This window comes from Leptidea sinapis, chromosome Z (assembly GCF_905404315.1).
Source record: "Leptidea sinapis chromosome Z, ilLepSina1.1, whole genome shotgun sequence".
In the NCBI taxonomy this organism is placed as follows: Eukaryota; Metazoa; Arthropoda; class Insecta; order Lepidoptera; family Pieridae; genus Leptidea; species Leptidea sinapis.
The window spans coordinates 30,028,694-30,047,375 of record NC_066312.1 but is presented as its reverse complement, the minus strand read 5'-3'; the positions used below and the strand labels follow the sequence as shown (position 1 = coordinate 30,047,375).

Genomic DNA, 18,682 nt, shown 5'->3' with positions numbered 1-18,682 from the left:
TAGAAATTGTAATAAATAACCTTAATTATAATGTTAACACCAGGAACAAACAAACTTTTTATCAATAAGCGCCACCTATTAGAAAATGTCGTAGTTTCGACCCAGGCGTTTGTATTTTGTACCGTATGTAAATTATCTCTACCTGCTGATTGAAGTAGTTTTCGCTAGATGCCTCTTTTACGGAAAAATAAAATCATTGGATTAGCTACAGCTAATTATACTAACATAGTGAAATAATGTGATGAATTCGCATAGGATAAGTAAGTAACTTAACATCTAGTTACGTAGAATTACTGAGTATCAAATTGTGCTCAACAATAATTTCACCGAGCACTAAAGTACCAAGTGGTAACCTCGCATAATGTTAAATAAACCATTATCGTATAAAATAAAATTTCACATATCTTGTTTCCTGTTAATTTTTTTAGAAAACTTACTGTTTATAATTTATTGGCCATTTAATGAACCGATATGCCAATCATGTCACCTTGCCCATTTGCCCCCTCTTACGAGTATATAAAATAAAATCGAAAGGTAAGTTGCAGCAAACCTGTTTTTTGATATATTAAACAGGCTCTTATTTTGCTAATAACTTTTAATATAAGTATAGACTTATATAATTTATACGTCTAAATAGAACGTGAGACCTGTGAACACATTGAAACAAATAGCGCCGAACTATTAGCCTCTATTTGCAGCAACGGGTGGAAGTCTACTTTACCTACCAGTGAGAGGCTCCTTTGCACAGTATGCCGGCTAGATTATAATATCACAACGGCGCTATTTCTGCCGTGAAGCAGTAATGTAAGGATTATTGTTTCGGTCTGAAGGGCGGCGTAGTTAGTGAAATTACTGGGCAAATGAGACTTAACATCTTATGTCTCGAGATACTGAGCGCATAGGCAACACATGAAAACAGGCCAGGTTTATTACTTTAACTGTGTGCATGACATACATATAATATACTCACGATATGTATGTCACTTTGTTTTATATATAACAGAGACTAAGAGATCATGGCTATTTTTTTCAATGTGTTCACAGGCTCTGCTGTCACAGTTTGTTTACACGTATCAATTATCTTAGCTTCATATTATATACTTTGGAACCTTGTACTTGGAGTAGGGCACAGTTTGATATTAATATAAGGCTGCCAGTCCACCAGAGCGGAGCGAGGCAGCGGAGCCGAGAAACGGACTAATGCGGAGTGGAGTTGCGTACTGTGACTGTCCACCGGAGCGGAGCGAGGCTGCGGAGCGGAGTGAGGAAGTAATGCGGAGCGGAGTTGCTGTGTTTTTCAATATGCGGAGCTAGGCAGCAAGTACGCGACGAGTGATTTCAAGCTCCCGGCGTGGGGCGATTGGTTTAATTCTACGCGAAATGTCAGTGATAGCAGACATGCCATCGAAAAAGTTGATACATTATTACCTTACATTGCTTGAGGAAGAAGAGTTGCAGTCAGAAGAAGCCGAAATACTTACCATATACCATTTGAACAATTCTATGAGGAAACATAGATTTTGGTTAAGAAATCATATCAAACATCGTTCAGAACACAGTGAATATTTTACTTTTTTCCAAACAGCTGATGAAGAAACTTTCGAAAATTCTTATAGAGTTTCAAGATGTACTTTTTATGAACTTCACTCCCTGATTGAACCATATATTCGGAAACAAGACACAAATTACAGAAATTCAATTAGTAGCCGTGAAAGATTAGCGGTGTGTTTAAAGTAAGTACACATTTTAAATCAAAGTAACTTTTATTTTTGCATACAGTTATAGAAGCCATGTTATATTAATTTAAAAATCGTAATCTGTCTCAAAATTGACCGCATTTTCATTGGGTTCTGTTGGCTCTGCTGCAGATGTTTCAATATCCTGGGTTGTTGGAATTTGTAAAGCGCTAGGATTAATGATACTAGTGTTAATATTATCTGAAGCACTAGGAATATTGACACTAGTGTTGGTATTATCTGAAGCACTAGGAATATTAAGACTAGTGTTGATATTATCTGAAGCACTAGGAATATTGATACTAGTGTTGATATTATCTGAAGCACTAGGAATATTGATACTAGTGTTGATATTATCTGAAGCACTAGGAGTATCGATACTAGTGTTGATGTTATCTGATGTAGGTGTTGAGCCTGTAGAATAACCATAATTATTCGGAGAATACCAACTATGTTGAAGATTACTTTCTTCAGCTGACATTACCGCATTAAAGCAGGTTTTTTTAATTTGAAGTTGAAAATAATACGGCAGCTTTTTTGTCGATGCAGCCAAATTTAAAAAAAATAAGTCTATTTCATCGTATTTATCACTGGCTGACATCATGTTTTTAAGTTCTATCCGTTCTCGTTCCAACACTTCGCGGCGTTCTTGATTTTTTTTTAAATAATCTAGAATTTCATCGTTCTTTCTTTTTTTGGATGTTGATGGAAGAGATTCCGAAGCTGTTGGATTCTTAGGATCATCGGCAGAAGGAAGATTATTTGAATTTGATGGCAAAAAATTGCATGATTCCCGTGAACTCTCTTCAATGGTATTTGGCGGATTTGAAGTTTCGCTTACTGAGTGGTCCAGGGGCGTAAAATTTGTTGACCGGTCTCTGTTACTCATGTAAGGCAATAAAAATGACATAGCTTTTTGATATTTCCATTCTTTTCGTTGTTTTCTAGCCTGTCCACTCCTTGTTGCATTTTGTCTTTTTAAGGCATCCCGATGGTTATCTCTCAGTTGTTTCCATCGCGACTTGGCAGTTGTAACTGAAACAATCAACAAACACAAAAATGTATTACATGGTCTATTTATGACAAAAATATTACATCACTTACGCGAAGTACAATTAAATACGTTTTTTTTTAGGTATTTAGCAACCGGCCAGTCATTTACAACGATGGGAGAGAATTTTAGAATTGGATTGAAAAGTGTATCAAGAATTGTTGAGGAGGTTTGTGATGCTTTATGGAATATATTGCAACCTCTTGTCATGTCACAACCAACAGAAAACGACTGGAAAGAAATCGCAAAAGATTTTGATGAACTATGGCAATTTAAAAATTGTATAGGTGCTCTTGATGGCAAGCACGTATATATCAAGGCTCCCTCGAAAACCGGGTCCTCGTTTTTCAACTACAAAAAGAGATTTTCTGTAGTATTGATGTGTTTAGCTGATGCCAAAAGGAAAATCATAATGGCTGATGTGGGATCTATGGGAAGATTTTCTGATGCAGGAATTTTTGATAACAGCATTTTCGGAAAGAGTCTAAAAGAAAAGAGATTGAATTTACCTCAGCCGGTACCATTTTATCAAGGTGGAGCAAAAATGCCGTTCGTATTTATAGGAGACGAAGCTTTTCCATTAATGGAAAATTTTATGAGGCCTTACCCACGTGATGGACTTAACGCAGAAAAAAAAATTTTTAATTACCGATTATCAAGAGCACGTCGTATTGTTGAGGCAACTTTCGGTGTATTGACGAGAAAGTGGTACGTGTATCATAAAGATTTTGAATGCAAAATAGAAACAGTTGACAAGGTAATAAAAGCAACATGTGTTTTGCACAATTATTTAATTCAAAGACAACCTAATTATATAAACAATATTGAAAATAACATGGAGCAATCATTATTATCAGTTGGTGATATTATAGAAACACAACATTCTAGTAACGATGGTTATCAAGTTCGTGAAATGTATTGTTCATACTTTAATAATCAGGGGAAGGTACCATGGCAAGATACTCGAATTTTGAAAAGAATCTATAATAGTCAGTGATGTGAGACAGATATAGATAATTTGGCCAGCTGCGACATTATTTAACTATTTAGGCTATTACATTATATAGGCTATTTTGTTAAATAAAAAAAAAGATATCAATATGTACCTACTAGAAGGTATTATAGAATAAAGATACATATTATTTACCATCCGATATGTTTGTTTCAATGATAATTTGGTCCCACGCAGCATCTTTTGTTTCGTTGCATTTGTAAAATTCTGAAGATGTGTTCCAAATGCACGGAAACTTTTTCACACTTTCAATAAGTTTTTCATCCATTATCTTCGGTCACATACGCACTGGTCGGAATACGGCGGCACACTGCCGGCGCAAAGTGCGCCCGCGCCCGCACTCGCTTCCCCGCTCCGCATCCCCGCACGTTTCCCCGCTCCGTTTCCCCGCTCCGCATCCCCGCACGTTTCCCCGCTCCGTTTCCCCGCTCCGCATACCGGTTTTATATGAAATTTTAAACTAGCTCGCAAGTCCCTGTCCACTTAAGAGGAGCGGAGATTTTGTGCAATCCTATTGGTTAATATTTCTCCGTTTCTCGGCTCCGCTGCCTCGCTCCGCTCTGGTGGACTGGCAGCCTAATGATAGCCATTTTGTTGTGCACTATTCCATAGAGTGTTTTGTGATGTGTTAAGACTCAGATCATCAGTCATTGTCACGACTGGACTGGATGGCAGCTGTCAAAGTGCTTTCGGGCCTGTTTGATATTCGCCATTTTGGCGCTGTTGGCCATAGAAGCGAGAGTCTGCGGTACTAAAACTAGTAATGCCAACCTCACCAAACATCGCCAGATGTCATCAAAAATTTGCTGTCCAATATAAGGAACAGCCTGTTCAGTGATGTTATTACAGGTCAGTGCCTGAAATAAAACTACTTCTTAGAGTAAGTATATTTTGATTGGTTGTTTTCTGAGTTTACATTGAGCATGATCACAATTTATAACTTATGTCTAATTTCGCGGACTGCGCTTTGTGCATTTGGAACGGATGCTCGCCTCATCCTTGTGGGCTGAACAGAGGGCCAGAACGGCATCCAGGAGCATGAAGGCTGCGGTGGCCAGCGAGCACACGGCGACGGCTTGAGCGAACGTTCGGCGTTGGCTGTTCGGCACGTCGCGCCAGTCGTGTAGTGTGAGCGCGCCACATGTTGCAAACAGCGCTGCACCAGCGGCAGACCACCACGCGTCTATGTACGCGTCCGCTGCCGCCGACACTGCCTCACCTGCCAAGTGTCGAATATCATGAGTCAACCATAAGTCTGTCTATATGAGGTAATTATTCACTCATTCGAGCGTGCCCTGTGCTTCCCCGGGGCATCAATAAAATAGTGAAGTCCCAGGCCGAAGGGTACGTAAGATGCGCTTAGAGCATTTACAATTAGTGTTTTCCGCCGTGAAGCACTAATGTGTTATTGTGTGGCGGTCAAAGCGCGCCGTAGCTAGAGAAATTACTGGCAAATTAGACTTGACATCTTATGTCTCAAGGTGACGGAAACAGTGAATTGTAGGCCGCTCAGAATTTAAAGAGAAGTTTTTTCAAGAATCCTGAGCAGCACTGCTTTGTAATGGGCAGGGCGTTTCAATTACCATCAGTTGAACATGCTGCTCGTCTCGTCCCTTATTGTCATAAAAAAAAATCACTCCACGTGTCCAAACCATTTCTTTCCTCTCTCAATCCCTGTCACAATATCCTCTTTCAGACCACAGCGTGCTCGTACTACCGCATTCGGAATTCTATCAATCAGTCTCACCCCACACATACTACGCAGTGATCGCATCTCAAATCCGTTAATTCTACTTTTATGCTTTTCTGTACCTAACTCAAACCCAACTCTCACTTCCAAACATCATCCCTAAGCGTTCGAGTACAATGCTGTGCACACGTATCTATACCAATATTATAAAAAGGCTCCGAAAGTACTAAACCGATTTGTTGGGTTTCGTAAGTACGTGCGGCGGCCTCTACAGAGTAGGCTAGCCAATAGGGACTCACGAGCGAGCAGGGCACGCGCAAGTTTTGTTGTCACCTATTTCACAGATCTGACCTATATTTTTAAAATGGAAAAACATATAAAGCATTTATAAAGTCATTGAGAGCCAAATTACAATTTGTTAAGCTTCCTAAAGACGCTGAAATAATCTTATTTAAAGTGATTATTATTATTATGAAATTACTAGTAATGGTAGCTACCTATTTATTACCTATACTAAGTAGGTTCAATGACTGTGTTTAGTTTTTCGTACTTAGATCAAGAGCCGAGCGTAAAAAAGTTATTCGTTAATGTTAATATAATATTATAGTTCTGTGAATAAAAATGTCTGTTTATAGGTAGCGCTGTGCGATCTGAATTACACCTTATTGCATGGCGGCAAGAGTTCCTATTTCTTTATATAATTTTGCGGAGTGAGTCTTCTGTACTTATACTATTACAATATATTATTTGCTAAAACTCCAATAATGTAAACCACGCTGCGAAAAATATTGATAATATACAACGACTTTGTTCATTACTTAAAAAAAGTGCCGCGAAAGCAAATTATGTTATACTTAAGTGTTTTTTTATATTGAAATGTTGCTACTACTTGCTCAGTCCTGACTCCCTATGTGAACTCTGACGATATCTACGGGCTAGTAAAAAAAGGCAAAACTTCTTAGAGAATTTACCACTTATTATACTAATAATCTCACTGACATATTTATTATAGTGGGTGATTTCAACTAGCCTTAACATTTGCCATTATTTGCCTAAAAATTCTTATTTGATACGCTCTCGGGAAATCGTCGACCAGTGCCGGGAGAAGCTTGTATCTTCTATCTAGTCCTCTCGTGGGAAGGTCGCGAATGGGGTAACTGGAACCTTGTCCAAATTATCCCCAGACTCAAGTTTGCGCGGTTACCACTAAAAAAAACCCTTTTGTCGTATCACCGCTCTTCGACAACACTTTCCTTAAAGCCTCGCCTAGTATCGGAATATTGGGTCTCAAAATACCGAGCGATTGCCAATTCCGTGGCCATCTGGAGGGCAAAGACAAATTGGCTTTGAAGAAGCTGGGTGTCATTAATAGAGCATGGCAATACTTCAAGCCGGCCCACATTCTAGCGCTGTACAAAGCGCAGGTCCGGCCACACATGGGAGTTTCGTTGTCATCTCTGGTCTGGCGCACCCCAGTATCAGCTCGGTCCATTTGACCGCGTGCAAAGCAGAGCTACTCGAATCACCGACACCATCTGGATGTGTGGCGGTACTCCACAGTGCGGTTTTCAAGGAGCCTTCTTCCACGTTAGAACAAGGCTGTGGAATGAACTTCCTTGTGCGTTATTTCCAGGACGATACGACATGAGTACCTTCAAAAAGAGCACGTATACCTTCCTTAAAGGCAGGCAACGCTCCTGTGATTCCTTTGGTGAAGCAAGAGAATGTGCGAAGGCGGTGATCACTTAACACAAGGTGACCCGTCCGCTCGCTTTCCCTCCTTTCCCATAAAAAAACCCTCTTATTAGTCTCGTATTTTAGCTAAATTTAACCTAAATAGTAAGACGAGCACCCATAAGACAACCAGCCCATAATAACAAAATTGTTAAGCCTACTTTATATATTGGTATCTTATATATAAAATTCTCGTTCACAATGTTCGTTCCCGTACTCATCCGAAACGGCTTGACCGAGACTCATGAAATTATGTGAGCATATTGAGTAGGTCTGAGAATCGGCCAACATCTATTTTTCATACCCCTAAATGTTAAGGGAGGTCCACACGATATTTTATTTCTTTGACATTTTTTTTTAAATTTGTATGATTATGAGTCAGCATTAAAAATACATACAACTTCAAATTTTCACCCATCTACGATCAACAGTTACTTTTGTATCGTGATTTTAATATCGGCAATACAACGTTTGCTGGGTCAGCTAGTATTGGTATAAAATTTTAGGTAGCCTACGCAGAACTAGACAAGAAATATACATCATTCATTTATATAATCTTGTCCCAAACTGTCCGATCTCTTGGATAATCTGCTGTTGAGTAGTATAATCCATAGTGAATACTAATAAATGGAAAGCCGGTTTTTTGTTCGGTTATACTGAGAAAAATAGAGAACCGATCGGATTAATACTTATACTTACTATAAAATGCAGCGTGTTTCTGAGGTTTCAGTATATTTTATGTTGGTGATTACTTCCTATCCGAAACATATTGTATTATTTGTGTGTTTGGGTCTGAAGGGCACCGCAGTAAGTGAAATTACTGGGCAAATGAGAGGATTTGTATTAGTATTTTAAGTAGATTTTCAAAAATTTTAGTTTTTAGGACTATAGCGCCTTAACAACCTATGTCTCAAGCTGACGTGCGCAGTTGTCGTGCCGCTCAGAATTTTCAGGGTTTTTTAAAGAATCCTGAGCGGCTATTGTAATGGGCATGGCGTATGAATTACCCTCAGCTGAACGCCCTGCTTATCGCGTCCCTTATTTTCATTAAAAAAAAATGAAAATGCATCATACAATGAGCGGGCGCAGCGAACTTAATTTATATGGCAAAACAACGTTTGCCGGGTCAGCTGGTAATATAATGTGACAGTAAGATCTCCTTAAAGAATCAACATCTTCATCATAATCATCATCAGCCGGAAGACGTCCATTGCTGGACAAAACCCTCCCCCAAAATCTTCACAACGGTCGGTCCTGCGCTGCCTTCATCCAATGTATTCCGGTTATCTTGACCAGATCGTCGGTCCATCTTGTGGGGGGCCTTTACTGCCCCAACGATCATCTGTCCGCCGAACTATGTGCCCTGCCTACTGCCATTTCAGTTTCGCAATCATTTGAGCAATATCTTCTTTGGTTCTCCTACGGATCTCCACATTTCTTATTCGACCTCGCAGGGAAACCTTAAGCAGCTTAGAACGTTTTAAATACCTTAATTACACGGTACTAAAACAACTTCTAATGATATAATAATAGGAAACATTTTTGAATGCACATCGCACCTTATATACTGACATCATCGTCGCACTGCTCTGAGTCCAAGTAAGCGAGGCTGAGATCGAAGATCATGATCAGAGCATTGAGTAACGCAAGAGCAGCACCAACTATTGCCATGGTGCTGTCTCCAGTGCGAGGGTACATAGAGCCTCTGGTGCGCGCAGAAAGTATCATACCACCGCTCACAGAAAACAGGGCAATGCCAATCACCCCGAAGTACATATCCTGAACTAGATCCAACGGGGCCAGAAGCACTTCACCTAAAACATACTCGTGGCTAATTAAAATGGCATGCCAGAATGAAGTGAGAGGCTCCTTTGCACAGGATGCCGGCTAGTTTATGGGTACCGCAACCGCGGCGCCTATTTCTACCGTGAAGCATTAATCTGTAAACATTACTGTGTTTCGGTCTGAAAGGTGCCGTAGCTAGTGAAAATACTGGGCAAATGAGACTTAACATCTTAAGCCTCAATGTGATGGGCGCAATTGTAGTGCCGCTCAGAATTTTTGGGTTTTTCAATAATCCTGAGCGGCACTGCAATGTAATGGGCAAGGCGTATCAATTTCCATCAGCTGAACATCCTGCTCGTCTTGTCCCTTATTATCATAAAAAAATTAAAGAACATTTTGTAGTTTCTATACGTAATTTTAAATAAACAAAATGTTCTATATTGAATTTGATTGATGTCACAAAAACGTAAACGTTACAACTTTTCCTACTAAGACAATCCATGACGGACGCTCGACGCGGTATGCAATTATATATGGACTGAATTGGGAATCTAAACCAATTTCAAATTCACTTTAACACATAAAAAATCATCAAAATTGGTCCAGCCGTTTTAGAGGTAGTTTAACTGTGAATCTAAACCATCCTTGAATCCACTTAAACACACGCAAAATATCATTCAAATCCGTCCAGCCGTTTGGGAGGTGTCCACAGGCAACAGGATTAAGAGATCCAAGTTGCCTTTTGATGCCATACTGTAGAACAGCGCTTCATCAAAATAACGCAATGAACATAAGAGAGATGCCAAAAATAATGCAATAAAAATTAAAATTATGGCTAACAGATAAATGCTTCTATAGTTTAAAAGAATTCTTTAGCCAAAAATAATAGTATTTAAACATTATTTTTTGAGAGGTACCTACCTACAAACTAATGTTTATTTTATATTATATTATTGAATTATAGCTATGTAATGTGGATTAATAACGTATAAATATAAAAATTCCAATATTGACACTCAAATATTTGTATGCCGATATATTGGCGAATTCTGCTGTTAAACCTATCAATTGTAAAGAACTATGTTACCACGATTCATGGGTACAAATAAATCATTTCATTTCATTTCAACACACGTAAAAAAGAATTATACATATAAATAAAACAATATATCCCATAGATGTTTAATGTACTACCATATAGAGAAAGCATACGAGAGAGACGACCATCTATAACGTAGACATAGCAAGATAGAAAAGAAAAGCGAATCTATTGTTACTGTTACGGATTTTGATTGAATCACTTGGAAATAGCTTCTTACCCCCTTATTCATAATGATCCGCAAACTTTAAACAGCCGCTTAGGAGTGTTTTTTCTCATTCTGACTTAGGTCAATAGAAGAAGACATAGTAAGAATTAGCAATGCTTTAAGTTAGCAGACTATTATGAATAGGGGGGTTAGTATTTTGAATAATATACCCCTAGCTAATGCGCACATTGAAAAATCAGTAACGGCCATTCCCAATATACTATCTACAGATAGATATAAATTACTACTTTCTACTGTCAGTAATTAGCTGGGAATAATATGAAGCTGTCCCAAAATACCGGATAAGTCATTCTTATTGCCTTATATTGGGACGCTAGAATTGAAATTTCCATACAAACTTCTATCGCTGGTAAGCTATACGTCGTCCCGTTAACGGGTGTACGGATAAGGTTAGTTATCGTTGATATATTTATTGGGACAGAAAAGTCAACGATAGTTACGATTTTTATCTCAAGTAAGAGGTAGACTGAATATTGGGAACGGCCGTAAGAATCACTGACGAGTTACGAGTCAAACATAAAAATATATGATACATAAATGATTACATAGCTTAATATTTTGTGCTGTCGCTGTCACTCGCTCTTGCCCTTCGCGTTGTGTTGTGACTTCTCAACTTCTCAGTAATTCTGTTTTTATTTATAGTTGGTACCTACCTACTAACTACTTATAAGTTATAACTCAGCTATAATTCTATAGTATCTTCTCGGATTGTTTGCAAATTACAATACTTTGATTTCTGAGGTTGGTAAGTGGTAACAAGTCCAATACCAGTAACATTTTTTTTCATCCTTGTCATTATAAGGGAATGGGAATTGGTAATTAAAGGGGAAGAAAGAAAATCTAAATTTAGATCATGTAGATTGACTAGAATCAAAGCCTCAAATCGCAATCGACATAGGCCCTTATACATTATAATGATATGAGGTAATACTAATAACTAATAAGTAATAACTTATATTAATATTTTATTACGGTTATGTAAAATGTAAATGATATTAAACTATACGAATTGCTGATTATAGGATATTATAATATAAGTGGTATTTAAAGTTAATATACCACTATTCAAAAATATCTTTAAACATATATCTATAGTGTCTTCTTCTTACTTCGTGGTCTTCTCTCACCCACATGGGCGCGGTGGGGGAATGCTGGACTTTTCGTCCCCTGCAGCAGGGATCACTCGCCGACCGTTGAAACGGGCGGGTCCTTGCGGGTGGGAGTCGTTGCTCTCTGCGGTCGTCTTCTTTAATTTATGGTATATTTGTTGGGGGAGCGAATTCCCCCCTTTGTGGTCATCTTTTTGGAGCTGAGGGAGCGCCTGTTCCCTCAGCTCAGATCCGGTGATTGTTGCCGGTTTGCGCGGGCCTTGACGATTAGCCCCGAAGAAGAGGGAGGGCGATCAGCCGAGCCGCGCGCAAACATGTCACTCTTCATCCTCGTCCCGCACGAGATCACGCGGGTAGCGGCGGCTGTCAAGTAGCCGCGCGTGCCAGGGGGCCAGATCTCGCAGATGATGGAGATCGGACGAGTCGGCACGCGCGAACATGTTGACGGCGAGACGACGAGTGATGTCGTCCAAGCCCTCGACTCTTAGGTCCCTCTGGATTGTTTGGTTCCTCACGTACCATGGTGCGCCCGTGATGCGGCGGAGGATCTTGTTCTGCACGGTTTGCAACCTTTTCCGGTTAGTTAGATTCACGAGCGCGTACTATGCAGGCGCGGCGTACGTGAGTCGGCTGCGTAGGAGGGTCTTGTGCACCAAGACCTTCACCCTCAGAGGGAGGCTTGAGGAGAGCACTGGACGAAGTAAGGCCATCGCGACATTTGTCGACGCGATGGTCTTCGTGACGTGCTCGTTCATGTTGAGCCGGCGGTCGATGGTGACCCCGAGGTACTTTACCGTCGGGGACCACGAAATGTAATGTCCATTTAGCTGCAACTTATGCTAGCCAGTGAGCACACTTCCGGTCGCGAGCGCCTGGGTTTTGCCCACGTTCACCGATAGCCGCCACTTCTTGAGCCTATTTGGCAGGGTGTCCAGCTGGCGCTGCATTTTCACGGCAGCGGGCGTGAGGTTGAGTGACGATGTAATATACGCCGCGTCATCTGCATACAGCGCCAGAGTCGTCGACGGTTCGAGCGGTCTGTCATTTGTGTATTTTGCGTACAGCAGGGGAGACAGACAGCTCCCATGCGGTACACCAGCAGAGATAATCTTGGAAGCTGAAATGGCATCGTCTACCCTTACTCGAAACCGACGGTTTTCAAGGTAGTTGGCCACTATCCTCACCAGGCGAGGAGGTGTCGAGGTTCCAGCTAATTGCCTTATAGAAGACTGATATGCGATGCCAGGCCATACTCACTCTTAATATTGCTTAGTTTTATTGTAGTAATGGCTACTCGTAAACCTAAAACCAAATATTATTATATAAATGTCTTTCTCTGACTTTGAACTTACCGCGCAAAGCATTGTTCTGTTTACAGTAGACTAGAACATAGATGGCGCTAGGTGTTGCTAAAAACGCGCAAGTTTAACTTACATGCATTTAGTGGTGTACCGTCCAAGTCAGACAACAAATATTGATACCCGACATACAGTTCGGATTCAGAACCGCTCACTCGTGTCCCCAGCAGGCTCACCGACTCACCGAGTACATTCTCATACGGCGTCAATTTCACGCTACCACGGCAGCCGTGTTTTTCGATGTCGCGAAGGCCTTCGACAAGGTATGGCACAACGGCTTAGTATTCAAGCTGTATCAACTGGGAGTGCCAGACAGGCTCGTGCGCATCATTCGAGCCTACCTTACCGATCGCTCCTTCCGATATCGAGTAGAGGGCACCCTATCCTCACCCAGACCCATCAGGTCTGGCGTGCCACAGGGCTCGGTCCTCTCTCCCACTCTTTTCTCGCTCTTCACGAGCGACATTCCCAAGTTTCCGAGTGTCCAGCTCGCTCAGTACGCTGACGACACGGCACTCTACTTCGGCTCCAACCGCTCAACCTTGAGCAAGAACATTAAAGTGCTTCAAGCCGCCGTCGATGAACTAGGCAACTGGTTCAGAAAATGGCGGATTGAAGTGAACCCCACCAAGAGTGCAGCGGTACTCTTCGGTAACGCGAATAGCATCCGCGCTAAAAAACAACCGACTGACGTTATTAAACTGTATGAAACACCCATACCGTGGGTGAAGGATTACAAATACTTAGGAGTCACGTTCAACAGCAATATGAACTTCAAGAAACATATTGATACGGTATGCAATAGAGCCCGATTTGTCCTCAGTCGCCTTTATCCACTTGTGTGTGGGCGAAGCAAACTTCCGCTCAAACACAAAGTGACGATGTACAAAACCATCGTACGGCCCATACTGTCATACGCAAGCGTCGTTTTCGCGCACACCCGACCGAGCTACTTACGTCGTTTGCAAGTAGTGCAAAATAAATTCACGCGCATGGCAACCGGAGCCCCGTGGTTCATCCGAAACGTTGACCTTCACCGCGACCTAGAGCTTCCGACAATAGCTCAACACTTTAAAGAGATCTCGCGACGCTTCTTTGACAAGGCGCCTAACCATCCCAACATCTTGGTTAGGAAGGCATGCGGGTACACCCCCCTTCACCATAGTCTCAACCCAATAAGACGTCCCAGACATGTAACGGTAGACCCGGATGACGACATCACCATCGCGAACGCGACACCCACACAAACACCGACACAGACACGCACACACCGCCTTCGCAGGCGTAGGCGCGGTCAACCACCGCAAACCACTGGCACTCGTCACTCGGACGATGGCCAGCGGCCCGCACCCTAGATACACCACACATTGTTTTGATACCCGACGAGACGTTAGTCCTCGTCCTGTAATCGCTTCACTACACTCACTCACACACGGACTGACTGACGGACTGACATACACCACTTACACAAACACAAACACACTCAACAAACAGACACAAACACAAACATACATGCACACAAACATTTACACTACGTACATACATACAAACACACATACTTGCAATCATAAACACATACATACACACTTACATACATTACACAAAACATCACCACACTCGCCGGCGAGTGTGCTCTTATCACCTTTTCATCTTTCATCTTTCATCTTCCATCTTCATTTCATCTTCATGTTCATTCTCTCTCCTTCCCACAAGCACACAGCCGGTCTGAGGTTCGAGTCTCCTTAGGAGACGCCCCGCGACTGTTGTTGCGTAGTCTTTGCGGCCTCCACGGCCCACGTCCTACTTCGCTGTGAAAGCCAGAGCTGCTAACAGCACAGAGGAGGTTTTAGTCGGTATGGGGTGTCCGCTTACGCGGACACTCGAGTCCGACATATTACGCCCCGTTCCGGGGCGTAAATACGTAACAGTATTTCCTCCTCTCAAAAAAAAAAAAAAAAAAAAAACAACAAATATCAGACATTTGAACATTTACATTCATTGTTTTTAATTATTTTTTGGATAGTGGTATATTACTTTAAATACCACTTACATTATAGAATTCCATGAACAGCAATTCGTATAGCCTTATAAGTTATATCATTTAAATTACCATAGAGTGATATAATTATAATATAAGTTATTACTAATTAGTATTACCTCTATTTGCAAACTATCCTAGTAGATATTATAGAATTATAGCTGAGATATAACTTATAAGTAGTTAGTAGGTAGGTACAAACTATAAATAAAAACAGAGTTGCTAAGAAGTTGAGGAGTCATACACATTGCCATAATCTTAAAAGTAAGCATAGTATTCGTTTTAAAAACGTATCGAACAAATATCTGGCAACCGTGTTTTCGGTTTTGGCAACGGAAAGAAAAAGTTTTGATAATATATACACGATAAATATACAATGATAATTTCGTTTAGTTGTAAAATATTGTCATAATCTCATATAATTTAGGAAGCCTAGCCTTAATCGATTTTTTATTTCGAAGTGGATTTATAAATAAATGTATTGAAATACAAAGGTTTTTAATATTATTTTTCTTTTAACCATAACTATATGGAAATAGTACCACATAGCCAATAATATCGTCATAAATTTTTTTAATGTAAGTAATTGCATTTTGTTTTTGTTCACTATAAGTACTGTCTGTTTCTTTTATTTGGAAGTTCTTACCTTGTGTAATGTGCATCGATATAAATTTAAAGAAGATTTATTATCAAGAAAACATTTTTTTTTAATAATTCTATTCAATAAATCGAGTAGGTCATGGGCCAAGGACACTCTATTAATATAAAAAAAAAGGTAAACAAATAATACCAAATTCCGGCATATTCATTGACACTAGTGATGGGTCGTTGACAATTTTTCCGTTAACGAAACGTTATTGTTGATTTACGTTTGTCAACTAGTTAAATTTGTCATCCAGTTAATTTACTTACTACTTAACTATTAAGTATTAATGGCAACTTCATATCGTTCATAAACGTAAGCGTAAACAAACAAACTCAGGTGTTTCCTTAGTAGGTAGTAGGTCTGAATACTCTGCAATATGGGTAGGACGTATTTATCGTCACAGCTATAAGTAACAGGCATCCAATTGGGAATATTAATATCCATCCACCCATAACATACAATTGGGAACTGTACTCTCGAAATTGTCGACGAGTACGTCTACCTCGGAGAAACAATCCAGTTAGACAGGCCCAATTATGCGAAAAGGTCACTCGTAGAATCAAACTCGCATGGGCAGCGTTCGGGAAACTCCGTTAAAATCTTCTCGTCCCAAATACCACAGTGTCTGACGACGAAGGTTTCCAACCAGTGTGTGTTGCCAGCGATGACTTACCCCTCGTTCACACCAAGGTATTATACATGTATTTGACAATTTTCATGCAAAATTTCAAATACGAGTTGTATACAATGTTCTCAAAATACAATAACATAAAAATTGTGGTAGATAACAATATTGGTATGAAACTTGTCTGATGATATTGGTTGTCACCTACTAGTTGTCTACATGTATATGATCTCATGTTTTATACTTGTAGGCTTGTAGCTAAACTTGTTTGACATGTCAGTGCAGAAGTTGATGAATATTTCTGTTCAATTGACTACTGGTGAAGACAATAGTGAAGGTACTGCGGAACTTTGCTTCATGAGTGTAGTATACTTGTAGGTACATCATAAAATATTAAGGAAATTCAAGAAAACCACGCAAGTATAGGTATTGTAGTATCGCGATCACTTTTGAGGAGACGACACCAAGATAGGGGCCCAGTGGCGGATTTACAGATTTGCCGCCCGCAGGCTATTCAATTTTTGCCGCCTCAAAATTTTGATATATTAGTCCACAAAATCATATCAATTTCAGGGTTAACACATTTCTCGTTTTCATAGATAGACTCATATCGGATTTAACGAGAAATTTTTATTTTAATTATATAGCGTTTAGAAATTGTTTATGTAGAGATACATACTTATTATGTATTTAGCATTGTTTATAGGACTATATTTAGATTTTTGTGAAATATTTTAATTTCTCTCCAATTTACGAAAAACGTATTTGGTGTGTGTATAATTTTTTTTTTACAATTTGTAAATCGAAATAAAAAAATTATGAACTATATCTGCCGCTCCTTAAAATTTGCCGCCCTAGGCTCCAGCCTACTCAGCCTGCTGGTAAATCCGCCGACGGCGGGGCCTATCGTTCCTTATTGAATGATTGAAGAATAGAAGACAGAAGTGGATTCAGAAATTTTGTTAGAATGAGACCAGTAAATTTGGAGAATTTATTTTAAAGGAGCACAAACGAGCCTACGGGTCTATATGTGAACGCAAATGTGTTCTATACTTGTATGTACTTAGACTTGTTTGCAACACTATGTGAACGAAAGTATGTTTCAGACAATTGGAATACATGTTTAAAACAGTTATTATGTTTATACAAGTATTCTACAAGTTTTATATAAAACAAGTTTTTGACATGTTTCTGGTGTAAACGAGGGGTTACGGTACGCAGACGTGGTCGCTAACTATGGGCCTGATGAGAAAGCTTATCTCTCTGAGGGCAATGTAGAGGGATATGCTCGGAGTTTCCCTCCGAGATCGAATCAGACATGAGAATATCCGTAGGAGAGGCGAAGTTACCGACATACCCCAAATGATTGCGAAACTGAAGTGGCAGTGGGCAGGGCACATAGTTTGACCGACAGATGGCCGTTGGGGCAGTAAAGGCCTCGAATGGCGACCACGTACCGGAAGACGCAGTGTTGGTAGGCCCCCCACAAGATGGACCGACGATCTGGTCAAGATCGCCGGAATACGTTGGATGAGGGCAGCGTATCGTATTGGAACCATTGTCAAACACTAGACGTCTTCCGGCTGATGATGATATTTGAGTAACAACTGTTACTGTACAAGTATTTGATAACAAATAGTATTTTAGTAACAACAGATATTTGAGTTACAGCTGTTACTGTATAATGATTAGGAATATTCAGTAGGTAACAACTAGTATTTTGTTACAGCTATAATTGTATGGTTTGTAGGTCTGTTTTTAAATGTGGGATAAGAAAAGCCCTTTCTACTTTCTAACTGTCTACTGAATATTTTCTTATCTAGACATATTCGTTAATAATGTATACCTACATATACTTAATTAACATACTTTTGATTAGATAAGATAGGTAGGTAAGTAAAAAATTAAAGTAAATTTCAAATGTAGAACCGTGATTTTATTGTCAGTAAGTATCTAACTTATATTTTTATTTAAATTCTTTCGTATTCGTATTAATTCACAGTTATTTTGTACCTACGAGCAATGATATTTAAAAGTACTTCTTAGACCTCTTTTATTACTATGATATCATTGCCTACGAGTAGCAAAATATGGCTCAACGCTTCGTAAGAAAACTCTATATTGGTAATTTGATAGTATAATATCGGAATAATATATTTTTATAATGTTGATTCCTAATATATTCTTAATTTATTTGTATGATAAGGACACATTTTGTACTAGGTTAGAATCACTGTTTAAGCAAAGGTTTAAGGAATAAAAAATAAATGTATAATTATTATTTGCATTACATCAAAACTATTAAAAGAATTAGGTCAGTACAGTTAACCTAAAGAAAAGTTTTGAAATTCGACGTTACCATGGAGGAAGTACTACATAAAGATGGCGCTAATCTAACAACGAAAGATATACCTACGCTCCAGTACAGTAGCTAGTATTATCACAGGAGTACTAAAGTAACAGCTAGTATTTTGTAACAGATATATTTTGTCACTGTTACTTTTGCGCCCCAGTCACCGTCATACCTTTTTTTATGGAAAAAAGGAGGAAAAACGAGCGTACCGGTCACG

At 39.7% G+C, this 18,682-nt stretch overlaps 2 protein-coding genes across 2 annotated transcripts; one reads left to right on the top strand and one right to left on the bottom strand.

The window, feature by feature from the left end:
* Positions 1-1,463: 1,463 nt before the first annotated feature.
* LOC126978635 (uncharacterized) lies at positions 1,464-3,816 on the top strand. The gene is made up of 2 exons (XM_050827626.1): positions 1,464-1,733; positions 2,872-3,816. Exons 1-2 carry the CDS (start codon positions 1,504-1,506, stop codon positions 3,782-3,784), a joined length of 1,143 nt encoding a protein of 380 aa, XP_050683583.1. The 5' UTR covers positions 1,464-1,503; the 3' UTR covers positions 3,785-3,816.
* Positions 1,745-4,369, bottom strand: LOC126978636 (uncharacterized). The gene is made up of 2 exons (XM_050827627.1): positions 3,935-4,369; positions 1,745-2,771 (listed from the first exon to the last, which is right to left on the bottom strand). Exons 1-2 carry the CDS (start codon positions 4,065-4,067, stop codon positions 1,804-1,806), a joined length of 1,101 nt encoding a protein of 366 aa, XP_050683584.1. The 5' UTR covers positions 4,068-4,369; the 3' UTR covers positions 1,745-1,803.
* Between the last annotated feature and the right edge of the window lie 14,313 nt (positions 4,370-18,682).